Consider the following 26,956-nt stretch of genomic DNA (forward strand, 5'->3'; position numbering starts at 1 on the left):
AAGGGAGATTTCAAAATGATGTCCCTTTAGTCAAAATGGGGGAGAACCTCAACCAACGTCCCATCAGAAATAAAGCTGAATGAATGACCAAGGCTAGTCTAAAAGGGAAAATGCTAACCAGTGCTGCACCATAGGCAAAGCCCAGCTCAATGCATCATCACACATGAGCTGCATTACTCACCAAAGACATCTCAGTTGGCCAGTGCAAGTACTGATGCACATACAAACCACAAACGTATGGTCCCACATACAAAGAATCAGCCCAGGTATAGCCCCCAAATTCCACCTCCATTTCCAGATGGAGGCTACAGAGTGACCTGGCTCCCAAAAGAGAATGGACACAGAGTGACTCACCCCAAAATGATACACACAAAAGCATATAAAATATAGTTGCACAGACAGAAATTCAGAGGAGGTGTAAACATTTTACATCCACACCCAGGTAGAGGCCTCTAAACAGATTGGCCCAGCTCTCTAAAGAGAACAGACCCAGAGTGGCTCACTTCCTGTAAGGGAAGCAGCCCAAATGGAGTAGAGAGAGTTCCCAGCCTGCACAAGCTGGAATGATTTACCTTCCAAGCAACACTGAATGTGGACTGCAGCTCTGGACATTTCCTTGCTCCAAACAGTCTTGTGTCGTGAGGCAGTTGGTACCTCTCAAGGACAGTGCCTCCCAGTTCCCTGGAGCAAATGAGCTCCAGCAGCCTCTGGGGATGTAGAGAAGGCACTTTCTGTGGCTGGAGCTGACCTACTATGGGCACAGACTCTTGGCTGCCTTGCCAAAATTGTAACTGAAAGCAAGTTCATGTGCCTGATGTACAGTGAGGCCAAACAATAAGGAAATGTCAGAGTTTGGAGCAGAGAAAGTTTTATTGTAGGGCCATGCAAGGAGATGGGTGGCTCATGCCTCTGAAACTCCAAAATCCCCAAAGGATTTCAGGAAAGTATTTTTAAAGGCTAGGTAAGAGAGAGGGGTCACAGGGTATGTGATCAGTTTATGTACAGTTCTCTTGATTGGTTGATGGTGAGGTAAAAGGACAGTGTCCAAGGGGTTAACATTATCAATCCTTAAGCTTCAGGGGACCTGGGAGCTATATGCTCATGATCATCAACTAGTTAACATCTTCCTTTAGGTGGGGGTTTTCACATCTGTAAAACAACTCAGGAAACATGATTCAAATACTGTCATCTAGGTGCTTCAGAGAGGAGTTAAAGCAGAGGATATGGGGAAGGGACCTGTCTTGGGAAGACCCCATAGGGTCCTACTCAGTTACAGATAAAGACCTATGAAGGACTGGGGTGGATGCAGGGTGGGAGGATAAAGGTAGGCGTGTCAGCGAGTGTTCAGGAACAAGATGGAAACCAACCTGGCTGTGAGAAAAGGTTCCTGTTGGGACAGAGGGATATGTGACGGGAAAAGCAAATATGCAGGCACTCACATTGGTCCTGATTGTACTGAGGCAGGAGGCTTGGCTTTGCAAGCTGCATAAGATGACATATCTCCTAAATTCACCTAAATGCACTGATGTTTATTTTTCAGGGACTGATAAACTTTGAGCAATCTGTTAAAGCACCAAGATAACTCACAAGATTCTATCAGTTCTTTGGTCTTGAGTTGTGTCCTTTAATTAAGAAAATATGAATTACATGTTCATGTGCATTTAATTCAGGTTCTGGAATGATTATTTGATCCAATAAAATAGTTTCTTTCCTATGCTTTGGTTTCTCAAATCCCAGTGAGTGACATCAAAGGCTTGCTTGGGTAGGCAGATATACTCCCTACATTCAGGAAGGATACCTGGAACTTGGAAGCACGAGCTCTGTCATTCCTCATGGGGAAGAAGTTTAATAGTTTAGAAGAAAGTGGTTGATTGGAACAGATACTAAAGACTAGATATTCTGAGGCGAATCAGTACTAGGCACTCAGAGGGACTTTGGTGATGATTGAGTCCTGTACCTAGTGGTGGCCATGCACCTGCTACACGCAGGTAGGGCATCACCTGCTGATTGCTTACTAGTTCCAATCAGCAGTACTTTAATCCCATCACAACATTGGGAGTTGGTCAGCAAGAACAGTGTTTTACTTGTGACTCCTCATTTTTTTTTTCCATTTATTTTTATTTGTTGTAGGCTAATTACTTTACAATATTGTGGTGTTTTTTGCCATACATTGACATGAATCAGCCATGGATTTACATGTTTTTCGCATCCTGATCCCCCCTCCCGCCTTGCTCCCCATCCCATCCCTCTGGGTTTTCCCAGTGCAGCAGCCCTTAGCACTTGTCTCATGCATCCAACCTGGGCTGGTGATCTGTTTCACCCTTGATAATATACATGTTTCGATGCTATTCTCTCAGAACATCCCACCCTCGCCTTCTCCCACAGAGTCCAAAAGTCTGTTCTATACATCTGTGTCTCTTTTGCTGTCTTGCATGTAGGGTTATCATTATCATCTTTTAAAATTCCATATATATGCTTTAGTATACTGTATTGGTGTTTATCTTTCTGGCTTACTTCACTCTGTATAATGGGCTCAGTTTCACCCATCTCATTAGAATTGATTCAAATGTATTCTTTTTAGTGGCTGAGTAATATTCCATTGTGTATATGTACCACAGCTTTCTTATCCATTCATCTGCTGATGGGCATCTAGGTTGCTTCCATGTCCTGGCTATTATAAACAGCGCTGCAATGAACATTGGGGTGCATGTGTCTCTTTCAGATCTGGTTTCCTTGGTGTGTATGCCCAGGAGTGGGATTGCTGGGTCATATGGCAGTTCTATTTCCAGTTTTTTAAGGAATCTCCACACTGTTCTCCATAGTGGCTGTACTAATTTGCATTCCCACCAACAGTGTAAGAGGGTTCCCTTTTCTCAACACCCTCTCCAGCATTTATTGCTTGTAGACTTTTGGATAGCAGCCATCCTGACTGGCGTGTAATGGTACCTCATTGAGGTTTTGATTTGCATTTCTCTGATAATGAGTGATGTTGAGCATCTTTTCATGTGTTTGTTAGCCATGTGTATGTCTTCTTTGGAGAAATGTCTGTTTAGTTCTTTGGCCCAGTTTTTGATTGGGTCATTTATTTTTCTGGAATTGAGCTACAGGAGTTGCTTGTCTATTTTTGAGATTAATCCTTTGTCTGTTGCTTCATTTGCTATTATTTTCTCCCATTCTGAAGGCTGTCTTTTCACCTTGCTTATAGTTTCCTTTGTAGTGCAAAAGCTTTTAAGTTTCATTAGGTCCCATTTGTTTATTTTTGCTTTCATTTCCAATGTTCTTGGAGGTGGGTCATAGAGGATCTTGTTGTGATTTATGTCGGAGAGTGTTTTGCCTATGTTCTCCTCTAGGAGTTTTATAGTTTCTGGTCTTACATTTAGATCTTTAATCCATTTTGAGTTTATTTTTTTTATGGTGTTAGAAAGTGTTCTAGTTTCATTTTTTTACAAGTGGTTGACCAGTTTTCCCAGCGCCATTTGTTAAAGAGGTTGTCTTTTTTCCATTGTATATTCTTGCCTCCTTTGTCAAAGATAAGGTGTCCATAGGTTCATGGATTTACCTCTGGGCTTTCTATTCTGTTCCATTGATCTATATTTCTGTCTTCGTGCCAGTACCATACTCTCTTGATGATTGTGGCTTTGTAGTAGAGCCTATTTTTTACTCTCACTGTTACTGAATTTTTGCAAATGTATCAAGTGTGTGTGTGTGTGTGTGTGTGTGTGTGTGTTTCTCTTAAAGAAGAGGATTTAAAACAGTTATCTGTGTGTAATAGTGTATTCTTGGTGTTAGCTATAGTGTGGGAAAAAGTGTTGGGAATGTGTGTTGATAAGACAAGGGACACTGTGAAGAAGCAAAAGTCTTTGATTAGCTGATAGGAGAGAAGGGAGACAAAAGGCCAGGCATGAAGCAGAAAAGGCCTAGAAGTTCTGAGGCAGGAAGGCTCTGCAGTGCCCACAGCCTGGTGGACCCCAGGGCAGAGGGTGTGGAGAGAACTGAGAGCCCTGGGGAGGGTGGGGCACGCAGCCTGCACTGCTGCTTCAGTTATTTTGAAGTGGAAAGAACAGAGAGCAGATGAATGGGGAAGGGATGAGAAAATGGATTTTTAGCAAGTTTTAGGAACCAAGGAAAGTCTCAGAGGAAAGGAGAGAAGACTCTAGCTTGAGCGTTGACACTCATGACTAATTGGATTTGGCTTGGGCCACTCTGAGAAAGCCAGGTGGTAATCAACATCAAGTTAGCTCACCAGCAATGTGGTTGTTCTGATGTCACCCCAGATGGGTTCCAGTGACATCTGTGCCAGGCACTGTGCTTGGTCATGAGATTCCATGTAGTATGTAAGTAGTCATTGCCCTGAAGGAGTGTGGTCTCTGGTGGGACAGTTAGTGGGAAATACGGTTGCTGGATGAAGGTCTGTAAGAGGAGGTGGAAGGAGAAAGGATCATGGTGGAGAGGACAATTCTTGGGGTGGAACTGGGTTGAGGGATAGCTCATTTGGCAGTGGTTGAATTGTTGAGTATATGCCCTCAGGGATAAATTGGAATTAAGGAGTCAATTGATCCAGGTCTCCAGGTCCAAATCCTTATTTAGGTGGTGACATGTGATTTAGGTTCCTGTCAGTCATCTAATGGAGGTGAAAATCTTGACCCCTCGATGATATCCAGAGGGCTCTGTCTTGCATTTTGAGATTTGGCAGCAAAGGAATTTGTGAAAGTCCTTAAATCAAGAGCCATGGGGAAAGAAATTTGCCTAATTGAGCAAATTCATCTCTTTTCTGCATGGGATTACTCAAGAGTGGTATCATAGTGACAGCTGCTCTTTGTCTGACTTTGTCCTGTTCAGAGCAACATTGATCCTTTAAGTTAATTCCTCAGCAGCCCAGGCAGGTGTTATTATCTCCAGGTATTCTCTCCACTTTCCAGAGACCAATACTGACAGGTTACCTAACTAGTTCAAGGTCATACAACCAGAGAGTGGTAAAACCTAAACTCTAACACAGGAAGATTTCCACCTAAGGTACACCAAGCACAGTTTTTTTCTGTTTAAATTTTAAAAAATAGTGGTAAAATGCACAAACCATAAATTTACCATCTTAACCACTGTTAAGCATTTGATTCAGGGTTGTTTTGTACATTCACATTATAATACAACCTATTTTCAGAACCCTTTTCATCCTGCATTAGTGTGTCATTAAACACTAACTCCCCAGTCCATTTCCAGCCCCTGGGAACCACAGGGCCACTTTGTTTCTCTCTAAATTTGACTGCTCTGAGTACCTTCATGTAAGTAGAATCATACGGTATTTGTCCTGTGTCCATTTTACACCCCCTCCTCCACCATCAGTGTGTAAGGGCACAATTTCTTCACATCCTTGACAAATCTTTTTTATTCTCCCCACTCCCTACATTAGCTCTTCTAAAATGTGAGGTGGTGTCTCATTTCCCTAATGGTTAGTGATGTTGAGCATCTTTTCTGCTCAAGCAGAATTTTACAGAAGACCTCTCAGGTAGGATGTCATTATCTGGGTAAGTCCCAGTGCTAATTTCCTGAGTGATTTCTGTAGGGAATAACTGTAGGATAAATGACCCAACATCTTTTAAGCCAGTTTGGTAATAAAACTCATAGATTTATACTTTTGTTTTGGAAGGAAATTGAGACCTAGAAATATTAAGGGTTATGAACTTACTGAACTGGAATGGAGTAGGGGAGCAGTGGGGAGGTGGACCTTCGAGGCCCTGGGTCCTCATTACCACTGCTGGGAGTAGAATCCAGTCTTCTGACTCCTGGGCCACCATGGTCCTTTAGGCATGCCAGGCAGGGTTTGCACAATCTGAAGCTCAGTCTCTTATTGCTTATTTAATAATTCATAGACATTCATTTATTTAACATATAATTCTTGAACATCTTCTCTGCACTATAACTATATTGTGCTAGGAATAAAGCAATAGGTATAAGAAATCCGATCTCCACTTTTACAGGCTATTATTGTCTCGCCTTGAAAATTTCCTAACCCTGGCAAAATCAGTAAATTGGTCTTAATCTTTGGGCTATCTCTGCATATTAATTATTATCAGTTACACAGTGCATACTGGGTTTGAATGGAGTTTTGTGGGGTGATCTTCTATATAGTTACTGTTTTCTCCTGTTAAAATTAATAAATAATTTGCAGAGAGATAATTTTAGATTATGTAAATATCATACTCCACATAAAACTTTTACCCATTAGTTTTCAGTTCCATGGATAATTTTCTAACTCCATTGTTCCTTCTATCTATGCTTGTTTGCATTCTAGAATGGAAAAGCTTTCCCTTCTCTCTTGTTTATGTCGCAGTAAGGATTTGTGGATTCATTCATTATTTAATGGCTTATGATTCATTGCCATATATTTTTATTTCTTTTTCTTAAGGCAATTGTTTCTTTTATTTATTTATTATTTCTGGCTGTGCTGGGTCTTTATTGCTGTGTGTGGGCTTTCCTTGTGAAGAACAGGGGCTACTTTCTAGTTGTGGTTTGTGAGCAGTGGTGTCTCTTGTTTCAGAGCATGGGCCCTAGAGTGAGTGGGCTTCAGTAGTTGCAGTTCTTGGGCTCAGCAGTTTCAGCTTAGGGGCTCTAGAGTGCTGACTCAGTGGTTATCCTTTGACATGTGGGATCCTCCGGGACCAGGGATCAAAGCTGTCTTGCCTGCATTGTCAGGTGGATTCTTTACCACTGAGCCACCAAGGAAGGCCCATTTATTTATTTCTGTGCTTGAAATATCCCAGGTTTGTCTAGTGAGAGCCCTTCAAGCTGACTTCTCTGTCCTTTCTACACATACTCATTATGCTGTTGTAAAAAATTTTCACAATATGAAAGTTGGGAATTACAATTTATTTGAGGCAAAATGAGGACTGCAGCCCGGGAGACAGCCTTAGAGAAATGGCTCCAGGGAGGCAAGAGGAGGAGCTAAGATATATAGGAGTTTTGCAACAAAGGAACAAGTAGTCAGGAACATCAAAAGATTATTGTAAATTAAAGAAAAAGAAATCGAATATCCCAAGTTAAGGAATTTAGCACTTTTCTGTGTATGGGAAGACAAGAGTCTGGGCTCACTGAAGTTATTCCTTTGATATGTATCTCTCTTATCTGGAGCCAGTATCCTGTGTTCATATGCTGAGTTTCCTTAGGGCTCATCACAGGGAATGACTGCAGAGAGTGGTTTCAGTCTGATGGCTGCTAGATGGCAGGTATTCTTTTCCTTCCTTAATTTCCTCAGGGCCCACCAGCTCCTGCTGATGTTTGCGACATCCTTGTTTACTGATATTGCAGGAAATATTTAATTTCTTAAAATAATTTCATCTCTCAATTCCTTGAACACTTCCTTATTTTACAGTGCAAGGTGTTCCAGGCCGGTTTGTACTTTCTCTGGCTGTTGTTTTTCACCTGCTGATAGTGGCTCTGTTGCTGGAAATGCCTGGGGCTTTGCTCACCTGGGTTCATACTAGTTGTAGCAGCACCCACAGATGTTCCCCTTTTGGAGCCAGTGTTGTGACTTGACCTGTACTTGTAGTTCTTAGGATTGTGAGACGAGTCTCAGCAACAGCCATTAGGGAACTTTGAAAAGGCAGGGTTTATTACTCACATGTCCTGGAGGGTAAAAGGCACACACGGGGTGACACAGTGATGACCTGGATGAAGGAGAGAGAGTTCAGTTCAGTCACTCAGTTGTGTCCGACTCTTTGCGACCCCATGGACTGCAGCACGCCAGGCCTCCCTGTCCATCACCAACTCCTGGAGCTTACCCAAACTCACGTCCACTGAGTCGGTGATGCCATCCAACCATCTCATCCTCTGTCGTCGCCTTCTCCTACCACCTTCAATCGTTCCTAGCATCAGGGTCTTCTCCAGTGAATCAGTTCTTTGCATCAGGTGGCCAAAGTATTGGAGTTTCAGCTTCAGCGTCAGTCCTTCCAATGAACACCCAGGACTGATCTCCTTTAGGATGGACTGGTTGAATTTCCTTGCAGTCCAAGGGACTCTCAAGAGTCTTCTCCAACACCACAGTTAAAAGTCACCAATTCTTTGGCGCTCAGCTTTCCTTATAGTCCAATTCTCATATCCATACATGACTACTGGAAAAACCATAGCCTTGACTAGATGGACCTTTGTTAGCAAAGTAATGTCTCTGCTCTTTAATATGCTGTCTAGGTTGGTCATAGCTTTTCTTGCAAGGAGTAAGAGTCTTTTAATTTGATGGCTGCAGTCACCATCTGCAGTCATTTTGGAGCCCCAGAAAATTAAATCTGTCACTATTTTCATTGTTTCCCAACTATTTGCCATGAAGTGATGGGACTGGATGCCATGATCTTTGTTTTCTCAATGTTGAGTTTAAGCCAGCTTTTTCACTCCCCTCTTTCACATTCATCAAGAGGCTCATTAGTTCCTCTTGACTTTCTGCCATAAGGGTGGTGTCATCTGCATATCTGAAGTTATTGATATTTCTCCCAGTAATCTTGATTTCAGCTTGTGCTTCATCCAGCCCAGCATATCAGAAGATGTAATCTGCATATAAGTTAAATAAGCAGGGTGACAATATATAGCCTTGAGGTACTGCTTTCCCAATTTGGAACCAGTCCGTTGTTCCATGTCTGGTTCTAACTGTTGCTTATTGACCTGCGTACAGATTTCTAAGGAGGCAGGTAAGTTGGCCTGGTATTCCCATCTCTTGAAGAATTTTCCAGTTTGTTGTGATCCACACAGTCAAAGGCTTTAGCATAGTCTAGGGAGAGAATATTTGAAAGCACCTAAAGTATCTAAGAGAGTCGATTGAAAAAAAATTGCAGAGCCCAAATATTGACAGTTATGTTTTATTCAGTAGATATGCTTAAGACTGCAAGTCTAGGAGGAAGCATCTCAAGTAAGCCTGAGAAAAGTACTCTGAGGAGGTGAGGGTGTAGAGTCCAGTTATACAGGAGTTTTCCCCTAAAGGACAGGTAGTCTGAATGTCAAAATATTCTTAATGAAAGAAAGCCAGATATCTCAAATTAAAGAATTTAGTGCTTTTCTTTGAATGGAAAGATGCAGGAATTTGGGCTCATGGAAATCATTCCTTTGATATGCACCTCAGTTATCTGGGGCCAGTATCCTGTGTTTTTTCATCCTGAGCTCCCTCTGTGGTCACTATTGGGAGTTGCTGCAGTTTTACCCTGTTCCTGGGAAGGATTGAGGGCAGGAGGAGAAGGGGCAACAGAGGAGGAAATGGTTGGATGGCATCATCAGCTCTATGGGTATGAGTTTGAGCAAACTTTGGGAGATCGTGAAGGGCAGAAAACCCTGGCGTGCTGCAGTCCATGGGGTTGCAATGAGTCAGACATGACTGAGCGACTAAACAGCAACAACATATAGCAGGATTTTTTTTGTTTGTTTGTTTGTTTTCTTCCTGTGTTCCCAAAGGACTCACCAGTTCACTCACTCAGAAGGAGGTGGCTGCAATCATTGATTACTCTACAGCCTTTGTTTACTGATATGGGAAGCAGTATTTTATTTCTCAACTATGAAAGTTCTCATCATGAGAAAAATATTTTGTAATTGTGTAGGTTAAAGAAACAAAACCCCTAACATTTGGGCGCTGGAATGTTCTTTGCAGCTGGGCGTCTTTGCTTTTAGGACCCCTCCAGTGTATAGAGCTAGGGCATACACATGAATGTATTGTTGTTTTAGCCTTTAAGTTGTGTCTGACTCTTTTGTGACCCCATGCACGATAGCCCGCCAGGCTCCTCTGTGCCTGGGATTTCCGAGGCAAGATACTGGAGTGGGTTACCATTTCCTTCTCCAGGGGATCTTTCTGACCCAGGGATTGAATCCATGTCTTCTGTATTGGCAGGTGGATTCTTTACACTGAGCCACCAGGGATGTCCATATATTCCCCCACTCATATCTCTATATATTTAAAATGTAGACTTTTCTTTTTAATAAAGCTCATTAATATAGGGTTCTATTTAGAGATTGTTACCGAGTCCAAGCTCACTATGCTTGCCTCACAATAGGCTGATGAACTTGACAGACGAGTTGCTGAGGCAAGGTAGAGACTTTAACTGGGGAACTGACAGACCAAGAAGATGGCAGGCTCAGTTCAGTTCAGTCGCTCAGTCTTGTCCGACTCTTTGCAACCCCATGAACTACAGCACGCCAGGCCTCCCTGTCCATCACCAACTCCTGGAGTTTAACCAAACTCATGTCCATTGAGTCGGTGATGCCATCCAACCATTTCATCCTCTGTCGTCCCCTCTTCCTCCTGCCCCCAATGCCTCCCAGCATCAGGGTCTTTTCAAATGAGTCAGCTCTTCGAATCAGGTGGCCAAAGTATTGAGTTTCAGCTTCAACATCAGTCCTCCCAATGAACACCAGGACTGATCTCCTTTAGGATGGACTGGTTGGATCTGTTTGCAGTCCAAGGGACTCTCAAGAGTCTTCTCCAACACCACAGTTCAAAAACACCAATTCTTCAGTGCTCAGCTTTCTTTATAGTCCAAATCTCACATCCATACATGACTACTGGAAAAACCATAGCCTTGACTAGACAGACCTTTGTTGACAAAGTAATGTCTCTGCTTTTTAATATGCTGTATAGGTTGGTCATAACGTTCCTTCCAAGGAGTGTCTTTTAATTTCAGGGCTGCAATCCCCATTTACAGTGATTTTGGAGTCCCAAAAAATAAAGTCTTACACTGTTTCCACTGTCTCCCCATCTATTTGCCATGAAATGATGGGACCAGATGCCATGATCTTAGTTTTCTGAATGTTAAGCTTTAAGCCAACTTTTTCACTCTCCTCTTTCACTTTCATCAAGAGGGTTTTTAGTTCCTCTTCACTTTCTGCCATAAGGGTGGTGTCATCTGCATATCTGAGGATATTGATATTTCTCCCAGCAATCTTGATTCCAGCTTGTACTTCCTCCAGCCCAGTGTTTCTCATGATATAATCTGCATATAAGTTAAATAAGCAGGGTGACAATATACAACCTTGATGTATACCTTTTCCTATTGGAACCAGTCTGTTCTGTGTCCAGTTCTAACTATTGCTTCCTGACCTGCATATGTTTCTCAAGAGGCAGGTCAGGTGATCTGGTATTCCCATCTCTTTCAGAATTTTCCACAGTCTATTGTGATCCACACAGTCAAAGGCTTTAGCATAGTCAATAAAGCAGAAATAGATGTTTTTGGAACTCTCTTGGTTTTACTTTTTTTTTTTTTTAATGAGCATTTTTTTCCCTTTATTTATTTATTTTTTCAGTGGGTTTTGTCATACATTGATATGAATCAGCCGTAGATTTACACGTATTCCCCATCCCGATCCCCCCTCCCACCTCCCTCTCCACCCGATTCCTCTGGGTCTTCCCAGTGCACCAGGCCCGAGCACTTGTCTCATGCATCCCACCTGGGCTGGTGATCTGTTTCACCCTAGATAATATACATGCTGTTCTTTTGAAACCTCCCACCCTCACCTTCTCCCACAGAGTTCAAAAGTCTGTTCTGTACTTCTGTGTCTCTTTTTCTGTTTTGCATATAGGGTTGTTGTTACCATCTTTCTAAATTCCATATATATGTGTTAGTATGCTGTAATGTTCTTTATCTTTCTGGCTTACTTCCCTCTGTATAATGGGCTCCAGTTTCATCCATCTCATTAGAAGTTGTTCAAATGAATTCTTTTTAATGGCTGAGTAATATTCCATGGTATATATGTACCACAGCTTCCTTATCCATTCATCTGCTGATGGGCATCTAGGTTGCTTCCATGTCCTGGCTATTATAAACAGTGCTGCGATGAACATTGGGGTGCACGTGTCTCTTTCAGATCTGGTTTCCTTGGTGTGTATGCCCAGAAGTGGGATTGCTGGGTCATATGGCAGTTCTATTTCCAGTGTTTTAAGAAATCTCCACACTGTTTTCCATAGCGGCTGTACTAGTTTGCCTTCCCACCAACAGTGTAAGAGGGTTCCCTTTTCTCCACACCCTCTCCAGCATTTATTGCTTGTAGACTTTTAGATAGCAGCCATCCTGACTGGCGTGTAATGGTACCTCATTGAGGTTTTGATTTGCATTTCTCTGATAATGAGTGATGTTGAGCATCTTTTCATGTGTTTGTTAGCCATCTCTCTTGCTTTTTTGATGATCTAGTGGATGCTGGCAATTTGATCTCTGGTTCCTCTGCCTTTTCTAAAACCAGCTTGAACATTTGGAAGTTCATGGTTCATGTATTGCTGAAGCCTTGCTTGGAGAATTTTGAGCATTACTTTACTAGTGTTTGAGATGAGTGCAATTGTGTGGTAGTTTGAGCATTCTTTGGCATTGCCTTTCTTTGGGATTGGGATGAAAACGGACCTTTTCCAGTCCTGTGGCCACTGCTGAGTTTTCCAAATTTGCTGGCATATTGAATGCAGCCCTTTCACAGCATCATCTTTCAGGATTTGAAATAGCTCAACTGGAATTCCATTACCTCCACTAGCTTTGTTTTTAGTGATGTTTCCTAAGGCCCACTTGACTTCACATTCCAGGATGTCTGGCTCTAGTTGAGTGATCACAGCATCATGATTATCTGGGTCATGAAGATGTTTTTTGTACAGTTCTTCTATGTATTCTTGCCACCTCTTCCTAATAACTTCTGCTTCTGTTAGGTGCATACCATTTGTGTCCTTTATCGAGCCCATCTTTGCATGAAATATTCCCTTGGTATCGCTAATTTTCTTGAAGAGATCTCTAGTCTTTCCCATCCTGTTGTTTTCCTCTATTTCTTTGCATTGATCACTGAGGAAAGCTCTCTTATCTCTCCTTGCTATTCTTTGGAACTCTGTATTCAAATGGACATATCTTTCCTTTTCTCTTTTGCTTTTCACTTCTCTTCTTTTCATAGATATTTGTAAGGCCTCCTCAGACAGCTATTTTGCTATTTTAGATTCCTTTTTCTTGGGGATGGTCTTGATCTCTGTCTTCTGTGCAATGTCAGGCTAATGCCTCAAAATAGCCACCTTATTGGGGTCTGGATGCCAAGTATTTTTATAGATCACAGAGAGAAAAATAATAAGGAACTAAAGTCGAAAGGCAAAATACAGAGGGAGAGGCAGTAAAATAAAAGGGTCTTCAGTCTTGCAACACATCTCCAAGGGAATGGCCAGCCTTCGGAAGGGGTGTGTTAATCTCTTCTACTCACAGGTGGGCAGGGACAAAGTATCTCTCCCTGAACTGAACAAAGGCACTGTAGTTTACAGTCAAGCAGAAGGGCAGGGGTTCTTTGAGGAGGCCATTGTGTATGGTTTTAATAATAAAAGCAAGTCAAAGAAACAGTTTTCAACATGGAGTCAGAATTGGCTTCTTCTCTGCAACAAGATGTGTAGTTTGGATTTACGTATTCTCTTCTTTTCTCTTAATTTTTAACAGGTGGCTAAACCCCTTGTTTAAAATTGGTCACAAACGGAGGTTAGAAGAAGATGACATGTACTCAGTGCTTCCGGAAGATCGCTCCCAGCGCCTTGGAGAAGAGCTTCAAGGGTGAGCATAGGCAGCAGGGAGAAGGGAGGGAGAGTGAGAATTTCCACGTGGGGCTAAAGGTGTGTGTGTGGGGGGCTTTGCCTTCCCCTGGGTTCTTCTGAGCCTCTTCCCCTGACCTGGCATGCTCACCCGTCTCAGGCTAACCCTGGTCTTAGCCTATTGTGGAGGTTCGGGGAGTCTATGTTCCCTGTGCATCTGTGCAAGTGGAGGGAGCCCGCAGTCGAGAACTTGGAGGTTGAGCTCTGTCCCGGGAGGTGGGGTCCCTGGAGTGTTACTTAGTCCAAGCTCACTCTGCTCACCACGTGACAGACCAATGAATCTGAGAGAAAAGGTGTTGAGGCAAGGAATATGACTTTATTCAGAAAGCTGGCTGACTCAGAAGATGGCAGACTGGTGACTCAGAGTAACCATCTTGTCGAGGTCTGGATGCCAGGTTCTTTTGTAGAGTCAGAGAGAAGGAAGCAATGAGGAACTAAAGTCAAAATGCAGAATAGAGAGGGAGAGGCAGTGGGGAAGTAAAGTGAAAGGATTTTCAGTCCTATAACATTCTCCAAGGGAATGGCCAGCCTTTGGAAGGGGAGTGTTAATGTCTTCTATTCACAGGTAGGAAGGTCAGATTATCTAAGAGCTGAACAAAGGCACTTTAGTTTACCATCAGGCAGAGTGGCAGGGTCATCTGAGGCAGGCCATTATGTATGACTGCAATAACAAAAGCAACAAAAAGCAAGTCAGAGAAACAGTTTCCAACACGTAGTCAGAATTAGCTTCTTTTCTCCAACAGGAGGAAGGTGTCTGCCCTCTTGAGTTGTTCATGGTGCTGTGAATCCAGCAACGTTTGTCAGGAAGTCATTTCCCAAGACTAGGACTTTTCCCTTCAAGGCTTGTTGAAGGGAAACAGGCCTGGTGCTTCAGGGTCTGCACGGTTCATCTTTGCTCACAGGAGCCCCGTGGGCAGTTAGCCAGCATTTTTGGGGCAACCACAGAGCGCCCTGTAGTAAACGCTTATCTTCCACTCCACCCCTCCCCTGTTTTCCTTGTGGTGGACACGCTGTTCTTCACTGTGCTTTGTTTCTCATCACAGGTACTGGGATCAAGAAGTGAAGAGAGCTGAGAAAGATGCACGGGAGCCTTCTTTAATGAAAGCAATCATAAACTGTTACTGGAAATCCTATTTGCCTTTTGCAATTTTTAAGCTTTTTGAGGTAAAAGCTTTTATATAGAGTGCATTGCTGTATACATGCAGATCAGTACTGAGATGGATGCAGCTGGTAGGGAAAGAGGCCAGTGGTTTAAGATCAGAGGATAAAATGTCTAGGAAACATGATGCAGCTCAATGGTTGTATTTATCTTTAGGATACAAAGATACTTAAAGGACTGGACCTCTGGGGGATTACTCTTTTCCTTTTAACTGATTAAAATGTAGTATCCTGGAAAGAAGGACTGAAAAGAAAAGACATTTTATTCCAAGTTAGGATATTGTTCAGTTCAGTTCAGTCACTCAGTCATGTCCGACTTTTTGCGACCCCATGAACTGGAGAACGCCAGGCCTCCCTGTCCATCACCAACTCCTGGAGTTTAACCAAACTCATGTCCATTGAGTCAGTGATGCCATCCAGCCATCTCATCCTCTGTCATCCCCTTCTCCTCCTGCCTTCAATCTTTCCCAGCATCAGGGTCTTTTCAAATGAGTGAGCTCTTCGAATCAGGTGGCCAAAGTATTGGAGTTTCAGCTGCAACATCAGTCCTTCCAATGAACACCCAGGACTGATCTCCTTTAGGATGGACTGGTTGGATTTCCTTGCAGTCCAAGGGACTCTCAAGAGTCTTCTCCAACACCACAGTTCAGAAACACGAAATTCTTCAGTGCTCAGCTTTCTTTATAGTCCACATCTCACATCCATACATGACTACTGGAAAAACCATAGCCTTGACTAGACAGACCTTTGTTGACAAAGTAATGTCTCTGCTTTTTAATATGCTGTATAGGTTGGTCATAACTTTCCTTCCAAGGAGTAAGCCTTCTTTTAATTTCATGGCTGCAGTCACCATCTGCAGTGATTTTGGAGCCCCCAAAAATAAAGTCAGCCACTGTTTCCACTGTTTCCCCATCTATTTACCTTGAAGTGATGGGACCAGATGCCATGATCTTAGTTTTCTGAACGTTGAGCTTTAAGTCAACCTTTTCACTCTCCTCTTTCACTTTCATCAACAGACTCTTTAGTTCTTCTTCACTTTCTGCCATAAGGGTGGTGTCATCTGCATATCTGAGGATATTGATATTTCTCCTGGCAATCTTGACTACAGCTTGTGCTTCTTCCATCCCACTGTTTCTCATGATGTACTCCGCATATAACTTAAACAAGCAGGTTGACAATATACAGCCTTGAAGTATACCTTTTCTTCTTTGGAACCAGTCTGTTCTGTGTCCAGTTCTAACTGTTGCTTTATGACCTGCATATGTTTCTCAAGAGGTAAGTCAAGTGGCCTGGTATTCCCATCTCTTTCAGAATTTTCCACAGTCTATTGTGGTCCACACAGTCAATGGCTTTAGCATAGTCGATAAAGCAGAAATAGATGTTTTTGGAACCCTCTTGCTTTTTCTATGATCCAGCTGATGCTGGCAATTTGATCTCTGCTTCCTCTGCCTTTTCTAAAACCAGCTTGAACATTTGGAACTTCACAGTTTACATATTGCTGAAGCCTGACTTGGAGAAGTTTGAGCATTACTTTACTAGTGTGTGAGATGAGTGCAATTGTGTGGTAGTTTGAGCATTCCTTTGGCATTGCCTTTCTTTGGGATTGGGATGAAAACTGACCTTTTCCAGTCCTGTGGCCACTGCTGAGTTTTCCAAATTTGCTGGCATATTGAATGCAGCCCTTTCAAAGCATCATCTTTCAGGATTTGAAATAGCTCAACTGGAATTCCATTACCTCCACTAGCTTTGTAATGATGTTTCCTAAGGCCCACTTGACTTCACATTGCAGGATGTCTGGCTCTAGTTGAGTGATCACAGCATCATGATTATCTGGGTCATGAAGATGTTTTTTGTACAGTTCTTCTGTGTATTCTTGCCACCTCTTCTTAATATCTTCTCCTTCTGTTAGGTGCATACCATTTCTGTCCTTTATCGAGCCCATCTTTGCATGAAGTGTTCCCTTGGTATCTCTAATTTTCTTGAAGAGGTCTCTAGTTTTTCCCATTCTGTTGTTTTCCTCTATTTCTTTGCTTTGATTGCTGAGGAAGGCTTTCTTATCTCTCCTTGCTATTCTTTGGAACTTTGCATTCAAATGGGTATGTCTTTCCATTTCTCCTTTGTTTTTTGCTTCTCTTCTTTTCACATGTGTTTGTAAGGCCTCCTCAGACAGCCATTTTGCTTTTTTGAATTTCTTTTTCTTGGGGATGGTGATGTTGTTGGTGATTAGTAAATGATATAATGATCTTTGACCAAAAACATAAAAGATCTTACAAACTCAAGGAATATGTGCCTTGTGGTATTGAGAAAGTAAATTTGGACCAGAGCCCCAACAACGTTACCAAGTCCAAGCTCACACTGCTTGTTGCCAATGAATCTGAGGGATGCAGAGCTGGCTAACCAAGAAGTTGTCAGAACAATGTCTCAAAGTAACCATCTTGTGGGGATTCTGGATGCCAGGTTCTTTTATGGATCAGAGATGAGGTAAGGTGAGGAAACAAAGTAAAAAGGCCATTTAATAGAATGGCAAGCCTCAGCAGGGGGATGTGTTAATTTCTTCCTTCCTGCCATCTACAGGTGGACAGGGTTCTGAACAAAGGCATTTTCATTTAACAGCCAGACAGAGGGGCAGGATTCTCTGAGTCAGACAATTATGTGTGACTGTAACAACAAAAGTAGCCTAAGACACAGATCTATTATGGAAGAATCAAAATTGACTCTTCCCAATTACAATAGCACAGGTGCTCAACAAATAATTGTTTTTAATTTTTATTGGAATATAGTTGCTTTACAATGTTGAATTAGTTTCTGTTGTACAGCAGAGTGAATCAGCTATATGAACACACACATTGCCTCTTTTTTGGATTTCCTTCCCATTTGAATCACCACAGAGCATTGAGTAGAGTTCCCTGTGCTATACAGTAGGTTCTCATTAGCTATCTATTTTATATAGTAGTGAAGATATGTCAATCACACTTTCCCAGTTCATTCCATCTCCCCTTCCCCCTTGGTATCCATAAATTTCTTCTCTATTTCTGCTTTGTAATTAAGATCATTATACTATTTCTCTTCATGTTCTACATATGCATTAATATACAGTATTTGTTTTCTCTTTCTGACTTACTTCACTCTGTATGCCACTCTCTAGGTCCATCCACATCTCTACAGATGATCCAATTTTGTTCCTTTTTATGGCTGAGTAATGCTCCACTGTATAGATGTACTACATCTTCTTTATCCATTCCTCTGTTGATTGACATTTAGGTTACTTCCATGTCCTGGCCATTTTAAACAGTGCTGCAGTGAATATTGAGATGCATGTGTCTTTTTAAAAATCAAGTCATTTATTTTAATTGGAGGATAATTACTTTACAATATTGTGGTGGTTTTTTACCATACATCGAATTATAGTTTTCTTTGGGTATATGCCCAGTAGTGGGATAGTTGGGTCATGTGGATCAGATCAGATCTGATAAATGCTTTCCTAAAGTGGTAATTGTCACCCCCTCTTCTTCAAGGAGAACAGAATCTGGATCCCTGCATCTCAGCCGAAGTTACCCAGAGCTCCCAAGAGCACATCCATTCCCATGACTGCCCCCTTCCCAGTGGGCTGGGTATCCCAAGCCAAAGGCCCTGATGGGGAGGAGCCCCAGTTTCACTGTGAATTGGGGAGAATTTGTGAGCCACCCATGCTGGTTCCTGTCCCTGGCTGTGGGGGTGGATTGCTGGTTGAAGGTGGAGTCTGGGAGCCTGGCATTGGCAGAGGGTGAAGGAAGAATGTGCAGGGCAAACCTGAGGCAGAAAGCTGTGAGGTCAGTGACCTCCATGACACTGAAGGGCCTGGGTCAAGACCCCCCAGAGGACAGTCCACCTGGGGACATAATGCCATCAGCCCCCTGTTCTGGCTGAGTTTGTTGGAGGTCTGCTGCCGACCCCCCTGGGTGGCTCATGCTCTCCGTGGTCCCTTATTGCTGCCTTAGGGACATGGATGGCCTATGAGTGTGTGACAGCAGGAGGGATGGAAGATGCAGTTGCTGAGAAAGAGGTGTTTTACATGGAGAAGGTGGTGGGTTGGCATCAGTCCACTGTGTTTGGGTGAAGGGGATGGGTCAAGTGGTTTACAGGTGGGCGGTGTGGTTCCTTGTTTAATAGGCTCTGTCGGACTTCCCTGGTGGTCCAGTGGTTCAGATGCCATGCTTCCAATGCAGGTTCCATCCCTGGTTGGGGAACTAAGATCCCACATGCTGCATGGCATGGTTGAAAAAGGAAAGAAAAAGACTGTTTTACTGAAGGGCACTGCGAGGAGTAGGCAGCTGAGTAGGTGAAGTCTGCCCCACACTACTGGAGAAATCAGAGAATCTGTCAGCTCACAGGTGACTGGATAGTTCTGGGAGATAGAGCTCTCCTTGATGACACAGGTGGGTTGGTCATTGTGGCAGAGGATGGGACAGGTATGTGGGGCAGAGTGCTACCTTTGAGAGGGCACAGACCACCTAGATAACTGCAGTGCCTTGTGAAGGGCAGTGGGGAGTGTTGATTCCAAAATTGTTTGTTTCCAGAAATACTTCCAGGAAGGCCAGGCCTGAGGCTGTATAAGGTGCAACTGGTGGAGCCTTGGCTCCTCTTTCAGGAGGTCAGTTGTTGGGTGGTCATGGTAGAGAAGTGGGAAGTCAAGGACCTTGCAGATGTAGGGGCTTATCCTTTGTAGTAGTACTGAAAGGTTGTTGCTGAATGATAAGATGCGGGATTCTTGGCCTCCGGAGTAGACAAATTCAATCCGGGGCCAGAGATGAGGCTGGATCGCTCAGAGCTTTTGTGTAATAAAGTTTTATTAAAGTATAAAGGAGATAGAGAAAGCTTCTGACATAGGCATCAGAAGGGGGCAAAAGAGTACCCCTTTGCTAGTATTAGCAATGGAGTTATATACTCTCCAATGAATCCAAAGAATGTCTGGAGGTTGTAAAGACCTCACCAGACCTACTCCCATAATTTACATTTTAAGATAACAGAGTTGGCCAGAAGGTTTAATCCAAAGATTGTCCTCAGGCAGGATACATCCTTGTAAAGACCAGACCTACTCCCATAATTTATGTTTTAAGATAACAGAATTAGCCAGAGGGTTTAATCCAAAGACTGTCCTCAGGCAGGATACATTGTTGTTATATAGTCACTCACAATCTGTTAATGAAAAGAAAGGAATGTCATAAAACTTAGAATGGCACCAGATAATTCATCCCTGGCCATAAAACGATTGACTTGAATCTTGTAGAAGGGCAGATTACCAAGAAATAGTTTCATTTACATAGATTAGGGGAACAATACCTGAGTACATAGGTTGGGCCATTTGGTGGAACCAACTTGAAGACAGAGTCATAGCTTAAGACAACTTTTCCATAAGACAACGAAATGTATTGGTTAACTCAAGGTTTGAGAGTAGTTAGCTTCAGATGAAACCAGGTGTCATGGCAACACAGCATTTTAAGAGAAACCTCCTTTTAAATTTTTATAGAGAAGAAATAATATCACTGGTTTGTTTCCTCCTGCCGCTTAAGAGAGAGAAAAATGTCTGGTACTTGCAGCCTCTTTCCTCCGTTTGGAGACCCCTGGCCTTCCTGCCTGTTACCCTCTCAGTACTAGAAGTACTAGTAGAAGTAAAGGGGCTCATACTTAGTAGTTGTGATGGTGGCCACAGCAGTACTATTAGTAGTACAGTAATAATAGTATTAAATATACTTGAAAAATACTATAATCTGGAACTGCTATGAGTACTTTATATGTGGTAAAAGTTTTATTCCTTTGGTTAACTCAACTAAGTCATAGATATTATATTACCCCAATTTTAGAAGAGAGGGAATTTAGTGCCAAGTAGTTATATCATGTTGGAGAAGGCAATGGCACCCCACTCCAGTACTCTTGCCTGGAAAAGCCCAGGGACGGAGGAGCCTGGTAGGCTGCAGTCCATGGGGTCGCTATGGGTCGGGCACGACGGAGCGACTTCACTTTCACTTTTCACTTTCACGCATTGGAGAAGGAAATGGCAACCCACTCCAGTATTCTTGCCTGGAGAGCCCCAGGGACAGAGGAGCCTAGTGGGCTGCTGTCTGTGGGGTCGCACAGAGTCGGACACGACTGAAGCACCTTGGCAGCAGCTGCAGCAGTAGCAGCAGTTATATCATGTGCCTGTGGTCACACGAAGCATAAAGGACAGACTGAGGTTCCCTCTCAGGTACTGTGACTTCTGAGCCTGACCATCTCAATGACTGAGAGCTCATCCAGGGTTAGGAAGGCTCATCTTAAGAGCTTTGTTTTCATGGTCTCAGACTCATGCATCCTGACCTTGGCCTAAGTATAAGAAATAGGATACTAGGAACTCCCTGGAACAGAAAGTCAGGTTGGGGATCATAAATGAGGGTGGAACCAAGGTGATTGAGCCCCAGGTTCCTGAAGTGACTAGGTGTTGACACTATTAGCAGCAGTGTCATGCTTTGTTCAGGTGGGCCAGGAGCCCTTTAAGAAACCGCTTTCTCTCATTACCATCCCCAAGTGGCAGAGGTTGTAACTGACCTGGTGAGCTAAGTTATAAATAACCATCCACACTCTTAAGACACCATTACAGATTGGCTCCTTGAGTAGGAAGGTAGTGGTTCTTGGACATGACAACATTGGGACTTCGAGGAATTGATCTCTGCCCAGATCATCAGTATTGTTACTTAGAGTACCTGGAAGCTTGCAAAGAGCTGGTATCTCTGAATTTGGAGGCACATTTGCTCAGTGAGAATGAGAACCCCAGGTCAGTTACCGGGTTGTGGAGCAGGTCTCCTTCTCTATTGTCTGAATACACTTTCCTGCACACAGTGCGTGCCCCAGGCCTGAGGCACGGGTAGGCTGGGTAGGACCAACTGGACTGATTGGGATAATAATGGAAGAACTCTTCATTCTGATGCAGTGAAGTTCAAGAAATTTTGGGACAGTAAAGCTCAACAAGAAGTAAACCTTGACTATTTCCCCTGGCAGCTAAAAGAAGCCTGAAACCCAACGCAAATACTTCTGTTTTCCTAGACTTATCTGTTGACACTCTGCTGTTTGGAAAAGCTAGAAAGAAGTTATTTCTTATAAAAAAGCTAGAAAGAGTCTGCCACGTTTCAGAAATGATTTGCATGTGGTGTTTGGGTTTTCAGTGATTAAATCTGCTGAGTTAGACAGAATGAAAGTTAAATAATTGGTTTCATGAAATAACTTCCCATTTTGTGATCTTCTGTCTGTGCTGCTTTCCTGTCTTTGTATTTTAATTTTTTTTTTTTTTTTTTAGAAAAGCATAGTACATACTTTGTTTTATTCATTTATTTTTATTTTTTGGCCATGCTACATGGCATATGGGATCATAGTTCTCTAATCAGGGATCAAACCCTTGCCTCCAGCATTGAAATTGTGATCTTAACCACTGGACTACCAGGGAAGTCCCTGGTCTTTGTATTTTAGATAGTGGAAGATCTAAACTGAATCCAGGATTCTTTAAAATGTAAACAGATTTTCTTTGTGACCTCCAGCTCTCTTAATTCCTCTGGTACCTGGAATGCCTTGCAGATTATCCATGATTCCCAAGCAGTGTGCTATTATTAACCATAACTACTGGCAGCGCCAGCAAGAAGAGGCAGGTGATGCCAGTTCAGGGTGAAGCTTTTAGGGTTAGGATTCAAACTATGAAAACCTCTGTCCTGTGAATATTAGGAATCACTTTAATGCTTAGAGAAACAAGTACCAGACTAATGTTGAATTTGGTGCACTTGTAGGTCACTCCTAATTAGGACAGAATGGCCAGTGAGCTCCTAGCGTGCCTGGCCCCTGTTTGCACCTCCACAGGGAATGTGGGCGGGGAAGACAAGTTTCTGCCTGCCCAGGGCCTTAGGGTGGAGAGGAGGAGCTGAAGTCTCTTCCTGGGCCAGAGACACAGAGACCACCTCCTAGGTCATCAGCACTTCTCTCTGAGAGATGAGGTCTCCACCTGTTGGTGTGTAAGTGGCATGATCTCAGAGAGCCAGAGTGGGTTCACTCAGTCCCTTTCTGTAAGAGGGGATGAGTGGCTGGGGGTTATGTCCTATTCTCATAACCCTTAGAAATGGCCTAGCATTGCCTGGTTGCCCTGTCACTTGGTCTTTGTCTGAGGTCACTTTTGCTGATGGTCTCTGGTCCAGGTGGAGGCTACAGGAAGCACATATTTGTGTAAACCTTCACTTTGGAGCTCAGTTGATGGGTAAGAAGTAAACAGAAACCTCTGAGTCCCACAGTGGGGTTTCTGCCTTGAATGAGAGCTGGTTCCCCAAGAGCCATACTGGATCTTTACATTTATTTCCCAACCTTTTGTTCTAAATGTTCCTCACCTCCACTCAACAGAAAAGACTAGGGAGTGGGGCTGGTGGTGGAAAAGGTACAGTGGGGTGACAGCAACCATTGAGGACAATACAGTAAGGGAGAGGAGGAAGGAGCATTGAGCCAAATGGACAGGGACCTGCTGTGTGCACCCTGCTGGTTCTTGAGTGTATATATTATCCATTTGGTATTAGTAATATCCACAGTGATGACCTTGAGTCATAATGTAGCCACACGTTCCGGGAAACAAACTCACTCAGAAGGACAATGCAGATAGTGGAATGCAGTTTATTACACTGGCGGGCCTAAGGCAGAGTCTGCTCTTAGTCAAGGACCCCTACTGTTGGGGTCCTTTAATGGACCAGAACCTTGTGGTACGGAGTCGACGATAAGAAAGTGAAAGAGAGACAGAGGCTGATATCCCTTGGTTTACACAGAGGACCAATAAAGTCCTTGATACAGGACTTGCATCGCTCACGAAGGTACCAGGCGCCCTCTCGAGGGGCTCTTAGAAGCCCGGGCAGAAAAGTGAGCACGGCAGGTCTCCACGCTCCAGAGAGTCAGCCAGAAAAAGAGAGAGAGAGAGAGAGAAAGAGAGAGAGAGAGAGACAAAAAAGACCTGGGGACCTAAGCTCTGTTGGAGCAAAGGTGCTTTAATGATTTTTCTATGAGTATATATAGGCTGCAGTACAAGAAACTTCTTTCGGGAATGATAGAGATCAGAAAACCAAATGTACAGCAACCGTTACCAGGGGAACAAGGGGTAATGTTAGTCACAAGGTCATGAGACAATCCATATCTCAAGAAAGGGGAAGGAGATTAAGCTGTTTTGTCCTAAGGAGAATGTTTACTAAAGGAGACTCATGCTTGCCTCACACAATGACCTCAGTCCCTGGGAGCAGCGTGCTGTTCCGCTTGAAGAGGGACAAAGGACTCATGAGAGACAGCATGTAGAAATCCTCCTGTCAAACATTCCCTGACACCCTACCAGTTTTTGTGAAAACCTTATATACCCTAAGGGTACGTGCTCAAACCCACCTCCCAAATTTCTTGAAACATGTCTGGACAAGGTGAAAGAGAGATACGATCAAAGTTATCCCATGATTCATGTGTCATAAGCCTAGATATTTAAACAGTGGACATTTATCAATAGGCCTGTGGTCATACCCTGATAAGCATAATGGGATTTACAACTTTTTTCTGTTCAGAGATAATTAGCACATTCTTTTAGGCGACTGGAGAGTCTACAAGTCCTGAAGCTCCTTCATCCAGGGGTCTGGTTTTCCATTGGTATGTTGGTTCCATAGATATTGGGCATATAGGTCAAAGTCCACAGTCCGGCCCAAGATGGAGTCGTACTTTCAAGATGGACCCTGTTCTGTTTCCTCCTTCAATAAATGAAGGTTATCTTTTCAATCCACTTTTGTCTTCTTTTTAAAAGCATGTATAAGTTTTTATTATAGCATTAAATTTTTTAAAAAATTAATGTATAATTGACTTACAACATTGTATTAGTTTCAGGTGTGCCACATAGGTTTTCAAGAATATTTCAAAAATACAGAAACAGTATAGGATTGCAGGGCAGCAGAATATGTCACCCCAGAACATGCATCTTTGGATTGTTTTGAGCTAATTTTTTTTTTTTTTTTTTGAGAATAGACACAGGAGAAGCTCTGAAGACAGAGTATAAGCTAACCTTCTGTGAGGGACATTTACATTGATAAAGGAAATCTCCATTTATAAGGGTGTCTCCCTGGTGGCTCAGACGGTAAAGCCTACAATGCAGGAGACCTGGGTTCAATCCCTGGGTCAGGAAGATCAGGAGGAAGATCTTCTGGAGAAGGAAATGGTAACCCACTCCAGTATTCTTGCCTGGAAAACCCCATGGACAGAGAAGCCTGGTAGGCTACAGGCCATGGGGTCGCAAAGAGTCGGACATGACCGAGTGGCTTCACTTTCACTTTCACACTTTCTCCCTCTTTGTACCAGAAAGATGGCTATGGATCACATAAGAATCCTGTCAATGGAGAAGTCTTCAGGGAAACCTTAAATCTGCATGACACACCCAGTCCCACCCTGTTGCTTTTCCTATTAATCTCTCATAAGTGCTACCTCACTTTTCTGTGTCTTGCACTCAAGATGGTATTTAAGGTAGTGAATTGAGCCAGGAGTTACTCAGTTTTCCTCAGTATCTCCCAGGTATACAGGACGTCTACATATTAATAAACTTCTGTTTCTTTTTCTCTTGTTACTCTGTCTTTTATTACAGGGAGTGTTAGCTAAGAACTCAGAGGGTAGAGGGAAAATAAGCCTCTATGTCATCCTAAGTCAGCTTCAGTAGTTCCCAACTCATGAGCAGTCTTGAATCATCTGAACCTCTACTCACTCTCACTTCCCCAAATTATTTTGAAGCAGTACCTAGATATCACATAATTTTTATTCTGTAAATATTTCAGTCTGTATCTTTAAAAGATGTAGAATTTTCCCTTTATATAATTCTATTCCCATTATTATGCCTAAACATTTACTTTAATATCATCAATATCAAGCTATTGCACAGAGTTGTCCTATTTCCCCATGCCTTGTAGTCTGAAGCAGAATCAAAAAAGGTGCATTTGGTTGACAGATGTTGCATGGGTTTCTTTCTATTCCCCTCCACCTCCTGTCTCTTTCCTCTCAGCTATTTATTTTACTTATTATTATTATTTTTTAAATGGAAGAAACCAGGTTGTTTGTCCTGGAGAGATTCCCACAGTCTGGATTTGAGTGATTGCTTCCCTCCCTGTGTCATTTAACATGTTCCTCTGACAGCCTACAGTCCATGGGGTCACAGAGTTGGCCTTGATTGAGCGACTAACACTTTCACTTTCTGGCACCTTAAGTTAGTAGTTAGAAGCCGATCTGACTCATTCAGGATTTCCCTATGCCTCCTCTATATAGGAGGTAGGCTTGTAGGGTTGTGTAGCTCCCTTATAAAGTAGATAAAGTCTTCTCTTTTTGTGTGTGTGAGATATTAGGAACTATTCATGATCATTACTCAAGTTTCATTAACTCGTTAGGAATTACAAAATGTTGACGTTCTAATTCTAATTTTTACCCTTTTCATTTATTAGCTAAAATAAAGAGCTACTTTGTCATTGTTAACTGTTTGGTTACCCCGAGCTATAGTACGTATGGGAATGGAAGGGAAAATTCTTATTTTTTTTAACTTAAAACATTCCCCCCACCCCACCCCCCTTCTTTATAATTTTTGCCAAGTCAAGTGACATGTGGAATCTTTGTTCCCTGACCAGGGATCAAACCCATGTTTCCTGCATTGAAAGTGTGGAGTCTTAACCACTGGACCACCAGTGAAGTCTCTGTTTTACTTTTTTTCCTTAATATATGTGCTTTGTTGTAGTACAGTTGACTTACAATGTTTCAGATGTACAGCAAGGTGATTCAATTATATATAGTAGTGTTTGTCACTCAGTCCTGTCCAACTCTTTGTGATCCCATGGACTGTAACCTGCCAGGCTCCTCTGTCCATGGAATTCTCTAGGCAAGAATACTGGAGTGGGTTACCATTCCCTTCTCCAGAGGATCTTCCCAACCCAGGGCTCGAACTCAGGTCTCCCACGTTGCAGGCAGATTCTTTACCATCTGGGCCACAAGGGAAGACTTCAATTATACATACATGCATATATTATTTTTGAAATTATTTTCTATTATAGGTTATTATAAGATATTGACTATAGTTCCCTACTCTATACCGTAAACCTTTGTTGCTTTTCAGGTATGTGTGTGTATATATATATATATATATATATATATATATATATATATATATATATATGTATATATACATATATATATATATATGTATATATACATATTTTT

General features: G+C 42.6%; 1 protein-coding gene across 1 annotated transcript in view; it reads left to right on the forward strand.

Annotated features, from left to right (window-relative positions):
• LOC133049356 (ATP-binding cassette sub-family C member 4-like) overlaps window positions 1–26,956 on the forward strand; it is a 335,592-nt gene that overhangs the window by 40,589 nt on the left and 268,047 nt on the right. Inside the window, exons 2-3 of the mRNA XM_061133334.1 lie at window positions 13,407–13,517; window positions 14,599–14,719. Of these exons, the coding sequence (XP_060989317.1) occupies window positions 13,407–13,517; window positions 14,599–14,719 (232 nt within the window). The remainder of the gene's footprint in view (window positions 1–13,406; window positions 13,518–14,598; window positions 14,720–26,956) is intronic.

The sequence above is a fragment of the Dama dama genome, chromosome 30, assembly GCF_033118175.1.
Source record: "Dama dama isolate Ldn47 chromosome 30, ASM3311817v1, whole genome shotgun sequence".
NCBI classification, from domain to species: Eukaryota; Metazoa; Chordata; class Mammalia; order Artiodactyla; family Cervidae; genus Dama; species Dama dama.